General features: G+C 47.7%; 2 protein-coding genes across 2 annotated transcripts in view; one reads left to right on the top strand and one right to left on the bottom strand.

Annotated features, from left to right (window-relative positions):
• Positions 1-4346, bottom strand: part of NSDHL (NAD(P) dependent steroid dehydrogenase-like) — a 31879-nt gene extending 27533 nt beyond the window's left edge. The window contains exon 1 of the mRNA XM_008065046.1: positions 4262-4346. The gene's annotated coding sequence lies outside the window, so the exon portion shown is untranslated. The remainder of the gene's footprint in view (positions 1-4261) is intronic.
• Positions 4347-4612: 266 nt separating this feature from the next.
• On the top strand, positions 4613-9502 carry CETN2 (centrin 2). Its single transcript, XM_008065047.2, has 5 exons — positions 4613-4671; positions 5636-5794; positions 6111-6239; positions 8321-8458; positions 8899-9502. The coding sequence occupies exons 1-5, from the start codon at positions 4669-4671 to the stop codon at positions 8986-8988; spliced, it is 519 nt and encodes a 172-aa protein (XP_008063238.1). The 5' UTR covers positions 4613-4668; the 3' UTR covers positions 8989-9502.
• The last annotated feature ends 1049 nt before the right edge of the window (positions 9503-10551 follow it).

Raw genomic sequence — 10551 nt, forward strand, 5'->3', positions numbered from 1 at the left:
AAAAAAAAAAAAAAAAAAAAAGGTAGGTATTTGAATCCATTAAAAACCAGCACATGCACCCATTGTATATACTGGGTTCAAGTCTTAGACGAAAACAAATCCAGAAAAAGAGATCTATCTTGTAACAGTGAAATCCAAGCACCTTGCTCCACCTCTGGGCAAGGGGAAGGGGGTTGCTGGCAGGATTCTATGAAAAGAGAGGTGAGCTAGTGCTACCTCTTCCCTCCTGCTGGGGAATGTTCCTGACTGTGGATTCCTGGAGACAAAACTAGACAGAGAGATGAGAGTATCCCCTCCTTCTAAAAAGTGGAAGTGTGGCCTCTTTGCAAAGGGGAAAGATTGTCAGAGTCCACCTTCTAGGGGCCCAGTGTAGGAAGCTAGGATGTGCCCACTAAGAGCTTGTCACTTTAGTCCACGGGCTGACAATGCCAGGCTGTGCTGGGAAAAGTGTACTCCCCTCAACAGCTCAGTCAGTAGACCCTGGCTAGCCAAGGAAAGTCAAATGATGCCTCTCAGACCTTGTTTTGGAGTTTAGATGTGGGGACAGACCTGCAAGTCTGGGTCTGATGATGGGATGGAGAGGTGGATTCACCCGAGGCCAGCACGTACTTTCATTCTGGACATTTTTCTGAGCAAAGACTTCGAGGTAGGGGACCTGCATGAGCAAGAGGAAGGCTTCCCTTTCAGAACTCCAAGACAGGATATGGCGAAGGAAACACACGGATCAGGATAGGAGAGGCCAATGGTCAGGAGGTCGTTTCTCTTTGGAGGTTACTTTAGCCCTTATTATGCTGGGGCAGCCCAGCTCACATGTTTCTGTTCCTCGTTTGTCTCTCTGCCTATCTACTTCCTTTTAGAACAAAGAAAGTCCCAGGCTGGGACTAGGTGGTGGGCCACTCAGAAAGCCATCAGCATGGCTGCAAGCTTAGCTTATGCTGTTCCTTCTGCCTGGAATACCTTCCCTCTCCTCTCCATGGTGAGGTCCTCTACCCCAGGAAAGGCATGCTGCAACCTCAGCACCTGCTTGTGCTCCCATCCTAACATGTTCATGCCTGTCTTGACCCACTAGGCCGGGAGTCCCTGGAGGCCCAGCAGAGAGCCTGGGATGGAGCATGGGTTTGAATGACTATTTGGTGAATGGCCCTGTTGCTGCCGGCTAAGTGGCCTCAGCTGTAAAACAGCCATCATTCCTGCCTCTCTTACAGCCTCTGTGAGGCTCAAGCAAGCCAGGTGTCACCTCATTCATCCATTCCCAAGTCACCAAATGCTGGCCACTCCCAGGCAGAAGCTGACTGGGACAGAGTGCCGCCCTGCAAGGAGCTCACTGTCTAAGGTGGGAGACAGAGTGAACAAGGAATCCCCGAGGTGTGTTTGTGCTCCAGTGATGGTAAGCCCCGAGCACCAGTGCAGGCTGCTGGCTCAGGGAGCATGCCTGGAGGAGGTGACCCCTAAGCCTAGTTTTAAAGGAATCAAACAGAGGGTGTGGGTGTCTTGACATTCCATGGCCAGAGGTGGGAAGGACAAGGTGATGACACAGAGCCAGCACGTTTTGGTAACTGTGACAAGTTGTGTCACAGCGAGTGTGAAGTAAGACTGGGAGCAAAGTTGAGAACATGCAGATGAAGGTGTTACCCTGGGGATAATGGGCTGTGGGGAAGAGATTTTAGCCGAGTCCCAGGCTCCAGGCAAGACAGGTAGGGGAAATGACCAGAACAAATCAGAGAAAAGAATTACAGTTGATCCCTGAACAAGGTGGGGGTGAGGGACACTGACCTCCCACACAGTCAAAAATCCATGTATAACTACTGACTTTCCCCATACTTAGCTATTCATAGCCTACTGTTAACCATAATCAATGTAAACAGTTAATTAACACGTTTTGTACATCAGATGTGTTATATACTATATTCTCACAATGACGTAAGCTATAGGAAAAAAATGTTATTAAGAAAATCATAGCTGGGCATGGTGGCTCATGCCTATAAACCTAGCATGTGGGAGGGCGAGACGAGAGGATTGCTTGAGCCCAGGAGTTTGAGATCAGCCTGGGCAATGTAGCAAGACCTCATCTCTACAAAAAAATCAAAAATTAGCCAGGCATGGTGGCACATACCTGTGGCCCCAGCTACTTGGGAGGCTGAAGTGGAAGGATCTCCTGAGTCCAGGAGATGGAGACTGTGGTGAGCTGTGATTGTGGCACTGCCCTCTAACATGGGCGACAGAGTGAGATGCTGATTCAAAAAAAAAAGAAAGAAAATCATCAGAAAAAAATATACATACTATTTATTAAGTGTAAGTAGATCATCATAAAGGTCTTCATCCTTGCCTCCATAATAAGTAGGCTCAGGAGGAAGAGGGACAGGAGGGATTGGTCTTGATATCTCAGGGGTGACAGAGGAGGAAGAAAATCCACATAGAAGCAGACCTGTGCAGTTGCAACCTGTGTTCTTCAAGAGTCGCCTGGAATATTGCCTGAAGACCTGCTTACCATCAGGCCCCCTTACATATGAGGACATTATCCCACACAGATCCGAAGGCATCCAGTCAGGTAGACAGTACTGGTCTCGCTCAACAAATGAGAAACTGATGCTGAGAGGTCCAGTAACAGGTGTAAGGTCACAAGGAACTTGTGCTGTCCCTCCTACTCTGGTTAGCTGCCACCCTGCTGACTGAATGACTGGGAAGTAAGGTGTGGAGGGACATGAAGCTAGAAAGGTTAATAGGGGTAAAACTGGGTAGGAGGCTCAGAGGCCAGGCTAAGGAGGTGAACTTGACCCTGTAGCCATGGGAAGCCTCTGAAAAGGGCAGGGGGCTGACCTGACTAGAGCTGTTCACCAGGAAGATTAACTAGAAGTCAGGCTCTCCGAGGGCAGGCATCTTGGTTTTGTTCACTCTGGAGCACCAGGAATGGACAAAACCAAGAGGCCTGCCCTCAGAGAGCCTGACTTCTAGTGGAAGGGCAACAAAGAATAAAGTAAGTCAGCAAACATACAGTAGGTGAGGTTACAGAAAACAAAAAGCAGAGGGGCGTGAGGAGCTGCAGCACCTCAACAGGGTGCTTAGGGTGGCCTCACCAAGAAGGTAATCACTGAGCAAACACCTGGGAGAGGAAAGCTGTAGGCCCAGCAGGCAGAGGGGACAGGTGGGGCGAAAGTTCAAGGCAGGCGTGTGCCTGGTGTGTCCCAGGCTGGAGAAAGCCAGGGGAGAGGAGAGCAGCTGTGGAGGGAACACGTCATGCCAGGCTTTGCAGACCAGGGTGAGAACTCTGGCTTGTACTAGTCGGAAGGCTGATGATGAAGGCCTGAATTGAGAGAGAAGCAGCAGAAGGGAAAGAGAAAAAAAGAAACGGCATTTAAGGGGCAAAACTGATAGAACCTGGAGGCTGGATATGGGGGAGGAGATAGGTGAAGAAGGAGTCAAATTTGACCGAGCGGTTTTGAATCAGGTTCCCCGCTCCAAGGGAAAGAGGACAAAGGGCAGAAGCTTCATTTAAGAGGTGTTCACAAGTCGCGGGCCTTTCCCAGCCTGAGAAATCATATGCTGCCCTCTGCCTCCCTAAATTACTGCCCCAGTGCCTGGAGGGGAAGCAGGTGAACCTTGAACCTATTTCTGCAGCTCCCTCTCAGTCCACAGCCTTGCACACGCTCCCTTTTAATTCCCCAAGTGTACTTCTCACTTGCAAAACTCCTGTGACTTTGTTCAAGAGGGCGTCTCGGCCTGGAATGCTCCTCTCTATATGTCTGGAGTGTTTCGGTGTCAAAAAGAGTATATTCTGATTACCTCTCCCCACCCTCAAGCTCAATCACATCCCCTTCGCTTGTTTCAAAGTCTGTTCCCAAAGCCCCCAGCTCATCGCGTCCTTGGCTTTTAGCCAAGTGAGAATTAAAGTGATCTTCTCTTAGAACCCGGTCTGGGGTCTATTTATGTGGCTCAGGCTGGGGGTGTTCTCAAAGGGGAACCTCCAAAGAAAGAGCCTCGGCTGTGTTAGGTTTCTAAGTCCCAGTGGTCCAGCCTCTACGATAACGCTCAGCACGCCCCTTCCCTTCCCTCCCAGGGTCTCAGCTGCCTCGTGAGAACAATCCCTGCTCCAACACCAAGGTCACGGGCTTCTCTGTCCCTTGGGATACACTCTGTCCCTAATTCAGCCTTGGGCCAGCTCCGAAAGCGCCTAACCCGGGCCACTGCGCTCAGCCTCTCGCCCTCTCGCTCTGCCCCGTCGCCGGCACAAGGCGGCCTCCAAAGGCAAGACCGCGACCCTTACCAGTCTGCAGGCGATCCCGTGGCCCGCCTCAGCTCAGAGGCAGGCTGCACCCACCGGACTCCAGCTCCAGACCGCCACCCTTTTCTCCCCGCCCACGTGAGCCGAGAATCGGCTGAGCTTCCTCCACCAAGACGATTGGCCCGGCTCGGCGCCAGCTCAGCCAATCGGCGCTCACGGTGTGATCCTGCCCTATGAGGCTAGGTCTCTTTTGGTAGTGCTTCGCCCCTCGCCCTGGGCCGGGCTTTGCCAGGTTAGCCCCACCCACTCCAGCCCTGGACCAATGGGAAGCTGCGGCGGCGAGTGAGTGGCCAATGGGGAGCGGGGTCGCGCGCGCGGGGTGATGGGAACGGCGTTCTGCCGTTGTGTTAGTCGGTTGCCGTAACAACTGACAGCGGAGTCTATCGGCTATGGTGAGTGCTGGCCGCTCGGTCGTGTCCCGCTTCCAGAGGCTGAGCCCTTCCTAGGCCTCGGCTCGGTCACACCACATCTTCTGCGCCTTTTTCGACTTCGGCGCTCCCATCCTTCCTTTGAGCTCTTTCCTGAAACGGTAGGATAGAGACACCAGCCGCCTTACTGGGCCTGCGCTTTGCTCCTGCCTCCCCTGCAGCCACAGCCGGCCCTAACCCCTCCCCCCCGCCTCCGACCCCTCCCCTGGCTCTCCTGGCCTTCTCCGGACCCCTTGGTGACCCTCCCTGGGCAAAGAAGACTTGAATTCCCCAGACCCTGGCCTCCTGGCCACCTCGCTCTGCCAAAGGTTCCGCAAAGAACTGGGAGGAGGTTTATTGTGTTGTGATTGTTAATATATATTTTGCAATTTAAATATAGAGGCATTCAGAAGATGCTTTGGGCTTCTTGGAGATGGCACAGAGGTGCCAAATGGATTCAGTTTTATTACTTGATACTCCCATAATATACAACTTAACAACTTACTAAGGTTTGACCAAATTTAGAAGTAATTGGAAAGTCAGACTACTTATTGGAAAGCAGGTTACTGCCGGTGGGCACTGTAAGGCCATTTACAGAACCAGGATCCCTGCATTCAGGGAGAGCTGATTATCTCTAGTTATCCACAGTCAGTTCCTTGACTATCACTCTTTCAGGATGATTATCAATAAGAGGTATTCAAAAAGACAAGTAATCTCCTTGCTTTTAAAAACAATAGTTAAAAGGGGGGGGGAGCGGGAGGAATAGAGCTTCATGGAAAGATTCATCGTTCTTGCCAATAAACCCTGTTATCTCTCTTATTAAGTAAAACTCTGGAATTGGTTGGTATAAACTACCTTAAAAATATATATGGGCGCCTATGACTATCTTATGTAAATTATGGACTGTATTACATAATATTGTGCTTGTGTGTTTGTATAATGTGTAAAGGCCTCCAACTTTAAGAAGGGAAACATGGCATCAAGTGCCCAGCGAAAAAGGATGAGTCCCAAGCCTGAGCTTACCGAAGAGCAGAAGCAGGAAATTCGGGAAGCGTTTGATCTCTTTGATGCTGATGGAACTGGTACCATAGATGTTAAAGAACTTAAGGCAAGTGCTACATATTCTTGCTATTCTGCCGTGCCTTGCTTCTGCCTCTTGTCTTCTCTCTGTCACATCTCTACCCCTTTTGCCCTCTTCTCCCTGCAAAAAATAACAAGGTTGTACATGTGCCCTGTTTTCCTGTCTTGTTTCAAGTGTTATTAAGTAGAATTGTTTGCAGATATCAACTATATCAGTCTTATGGTGTTTCCCAATTATTACAACATTATTGTATCAGATACTGGCTTAATGCTCTCAACACTTGTTATTTAGGCTCCTGTAAGGCTGAAATGCTCCTGTTCAGACAATCTTGCTTTCATTATAGGTGGCAATGAGGGCCCTGGGCTTTGAACCCAAGAAAGAAGAGATCAAGAAGATGATAAGCGAGATTGATAAAGAAGGGACAGGAAAAATGAACTTTAGTGATTTTTTGACTGTGATGACTCAGAAAATGGTAAGTTAGCTGAGACAGTCAGCTATTTTACACCCATGATGGAAATTGAATCTAGATATGAAAATGGCTTCATTAAAGAAAAGTTAATGAAAACTGGAGAGTTCACCTGGTAAAGGATAGTCTTTATGGCTGAGAATTAAGATGCCCAAGTTCTATTTGGTTTTCCTCAAAGTCACAAAGTTATAGAAGTCACTTTACCCTTTGTAAAGCAGTGAAAGTCCTGCTGTCACCTTTTGGCTATCATCTTTCTCCGACTGATACAGCAATGTGATAACCATAAGCAGTAAAACCTATAAACACCAGTAATTTGTCAACATCTTTCATTTGGATAATACAAAATTCATATACTCTTAAGTTCGAAATTCTTCTCTCCAAATGTTGGTTCAGGGCAGCCTCAGCCTGAGGGGTGGTTACTTTAGCAGCTGTACATCACTTTTTGCTGCAACAGGGATATGGTTTTTCAGTACCCCAAACTTGAGTTCCTCCATTTCCTAGTCTCTGAGATGTCACACTTTGAAAGGGCCAAGAGAACATAAGCTCTTACCTGCTAGGAGGTCTGTTCCCACTGGCTCATAGCTGATAAGGCCTTGCTCTTTCCTTGGCCCCCTGGCTCCTTCTTAGCATGGCTCATCTTCCCTCTACTTGCCCATAGAAAAGTAACTCCATCATTGTCCAAGGTATGTTTCCCAGAGCACAGGCTATACCTCTGTCCCTCCTCTAACAATTCTGTTGCTTTGAACCATCTGAGTATACTTTCAATTTTCTCTGTGGACCGATGTAAGGGATCTGGAGGCTCAGCATTCTATAACCACCTAGTAAAACTAACTCTCTTGCATTTGAGGCTGGTTCCCAGATTGCTCTTATTAGGGGAGTGCTCTCTGTAGCTACTGGTAGGTACCTTTCAGGAATAGCTGAGCTCCTGGAGATTCTATTTTCTTCCTCTATTAGAGCACTTGGGGCCCCAGTAAGTCTGTGATCTAATAAGTAAAATAGCCCTCTCCTCCCGGCTAGTCTCCCCACCAAGGAGATCCCTCTTCTGCCAGCTTAAGCAGTATATTTACCCCAATTTCAACTCTACCCACTGTTCCTACATTTTAAAAGCAAATGCAGTTTCTCTTTGGTTTGTACAGACAGAATTTTTTAAGCACAGACTTTTATATTTCCTTTTTAATCTCTAGGTTTGTAAAAATGTCGAGTTTGCTCTCTTTTTTGACTCTGAATGATATTTGATCTTTTGTGACCTAGGACCTGTGTCATGAAGGCCATTACTGAGACCACGTGGTGATGTGGTGGCAGGATGAAGGGGTTAGGGGTTGAATCCAAGAAGTCAGGTCCCCCACAAGTTCCTCCTTGGCCATCCCTATTTGGATAGCTAGCAGACATCCCAAACTTGTCCTGCCCAAAAGTGAGCTCCTGGGTTCCTGCTGCAAGCCCTTACCATGCAACCACAGCAAACGTTCTGCAAAAGCCGCCTCCATCTCCGCACATGACCCACTCTGGCTTTCCAGCTGCATCAACCAAAAGCCTTAGACTTATCCCTGTTGCCTTTCTCCTCCCCTCTATTCCATCCATCAGCAAGTCTTGTTGACTCCACTCTGAAAATAGATCCCCAGTCCAGGAACTTCTCACCCCTTCCATTGCTACCCTCTGGGCCAGGATGCCATCACCTCTCACCTAGATGTTAGAGGGTTTTTTTTTTTTTTTTGAGACAGAGTCTCACTCTGTCACCTAGGCTAGATTGCAGTGGCATGATCATGGCTTACCATAGCCGTCCTCTCATGCTGCTTTGGTCCCTCAGAACAAGTGCTGTGTTTACTTTTCAAGACTTCTTGGCTTGTGCACCAAGTGGCCAACTCTTCCCACTGAATTCTTAGCCAGTTATGAAATAGATGTGGGATAGGGCGATAGATAGGGAGCAAATCGCTTGTCTGGTGAGGCCAAATGGGCTTCCTAACACTTGATGCCAGTCGAGACTCAGTGAAGGTGTTGAAAAGGAGAGGGTGATGGGCAGTGGCAGGGCTATGAGACATGAGTAACCACGGCGTCTCCCTACTTACATGTTTTGTGTTCTACTTGGTAAGTCTGAGAAAGATACCAAAGAAGAAATCCTGAAAGCTTTCAAGCTCTTTGATGATGACGAAACTGGGAAGATATCATTCAAAAATCTAAAGCGTGTGGCCAAGGAGTTGGGTGAGAACCTGACTGATGAGGAGCTGCAGGTATGTAATGTGTCAGGCCAGAACTGGGGTTCCCACCTTGGCGTCTTCTGTGACCTTTCTGAGTCATATTTTCTCTGGTGCCAGCACCTCTTTGAAGGAATGCCTGTGTACCCTTGTTTCTCTGCTGGCAAGTTAATTCTTTGATAGTCTGGCAAACCTATGAACCCTGCTTCCAGAAAAGTGCACTTATGTCCAATTCTACTTACTGTTTCAGGTTTTAGGGACCCCTCTCTTCAAGCTCCCTTCCAGGTGATGTGTATGATAACATATGACTTAGTCTTCAAATGGCTCTTCAGAAATCAATCCATCATAAAATGTAGCACCTTGGCATTGGAGGGGCTACACTTATCTATTCACAGAGCATTACTAAAAGTCTATTGCTAATTGCCTTTCAGTTTGGTTTATGAATTTTGCTAACCTGAATCCTTATTGTCGTGCAGGAAATGATTGATGAAGCAGATCGAGATGGAGATGGAGAAGTCAACGAGCAAGAGTTCCTGCGCATCATGAAAAAGACCAGCCTTTATTAAGCTCTGTGTCTTCTTTTCTACCGCAAGCACACGCAACTAGGTTTAGTGCCTGCCATTGTGTGAAAACTGGCTTTTGAGAACACAAACTGTTTGTCCCCCACTGACCTCCCTGTCAACTTGAGTAGTGACCTTGAACCTATTTTAGACTTTTGGAAGTGTTCTTTGATATTAAAGTTCTTTATACAATGACCTGCTAATTATTTTAAATCTCAAAAGCAGAACAAGAGCACATGAGAGTGGTGAAAGGGTCTGAAAGCTTTGGCTCCCCTGCCACGTTGCCTTGCATCGCTTTATCCTTGCCATGCATTTCCACATGTCTGCAAAACCTAGACAGGCACATGTGGTAGCCATGTCACCACAAGCAGTGGTCATTCTTAAGTGGTTCCAGTTTTTAGTTGACACCTGAGTGCAGTTTTCTCTTTTATAAAACCTGGCGAACTCTTGCACTGGCCTTTGTGTGTGTGTGTTAATGCTGTTTCTGTTGTCTTAAAAATAAAACCTTTCTTAGTTTGAGCTTTTGTTCTCTAAGGCTGAGTTCTTTGACCTTGACCATGAGTTCACCTTTGCAACCACTGTATTGAAGGCAGCCTGTTACACACAAAGCTGTTTACCAACCTATGGACCCAAAGTGAAATAATCCTCGACTACTTTCCTGGCATGAAGTGTTTTTTGGCTTGGGAACCTATGGGTTTGCAAAACTAGTAAAATTTCCATATCACCTAAACCTAAATCGATGATACCTTAACAACAGTTTTTGGAAAGCACAAGGCCAAAAATGTCTTGTTGGCAATTCTTGCCTGAATAAAATGGGGAGAGCCAGACTGTTTGAACAGTAGGATGGATTCAGCCACCTTCTGGTGAGTCTATGTGCTTATGATGTTTCATAGGCTCTTGGGTTGGCCTTGCTTGGGATTACCTGCAGGAGAAGTCCCGGTTAACGGCATTAAAGTGTCTGTTTCTCTGCTCTGGGGTGAGGGGAGATGGAAAATGAATGATGATGAAATGCTCATTTGTGCACACGTGGAGAGGGAGAGAATGGATTTCCAAACTGCTGGGGGCCTCCTTGTTCACTGAGGATAAGGCTGTCTGCTGTAGTTAATCCAAGGAGAAAACCTAGGTAAATTGGACTTGAGATCAATGACAGATTGGGGCTTGAGTAGAAAGATATCTCATTTGGTCTTTTTGTTGTTTGTTTATTGTTGATCTGAAATGTGCCCGGGCATCCTGTATTTTAACTGTCAACTCTACCTGGGAATTGACCTCATCCCTGGCCTCATCCCTGGCCCTGGCAACCTGGAGGACTTGGGCCCAGGAATATGAACTTTACCATGTCCCCCACATGAGTCTCATGCAGAGGGACAGCTGATTGAGAAACACTTGGGGAACGGGGTCCAGACTAGCCCTAACCCTGGGTTCCCACACGCACTCCGCAACTTCCTGGCCAGGCAATCTGAGGCAAGCTACTTTTCTAGGTGTCTGGAGTTTCTTGTCTGCGCAATGGGAAGCAGAGCTGTGCTCGCTCAGAATCACTGGGGTTTGAATAACATCTTCCATAAAAGACTT

Source organism: Carlito syrichta, unplaced genomic scaffold (assembly GCF_000164805.1).
Source record: "Carlito syrichta isolate Samal-C Ts95f unplaced genomic scaffold, Tarsius_syrichta-2.0.1 Scaffold308141, whole genome shotgun sequence".
Classification (NCBI taxonomy): domain Eukaryota; kingdom Metazoa; phylum Chordata; class Mammalia; order Primates; family Tarsiidae; genus Carlito; species Carlito syrichta.

Bases quoted from the DNA above. Each gene is read 5' to 3' on its own strand.
- CETN2 (XM_008065047.2), top strand. The intron at 5,795-6,110 runs GCAAGTGCTACA...CTTTCATTATAG, and splicing joins TAGATGTTAAAGAACTTAAG to GTGGCAATGAGGGCCCTGGG. The intron at 8,459-8,898 runs GTATGTAATGTG...ATTGTCGTGCAG, and splicing joins TGACTGATGAGGAGCTGCAG to GAAATGATTGATGAAGCAGA.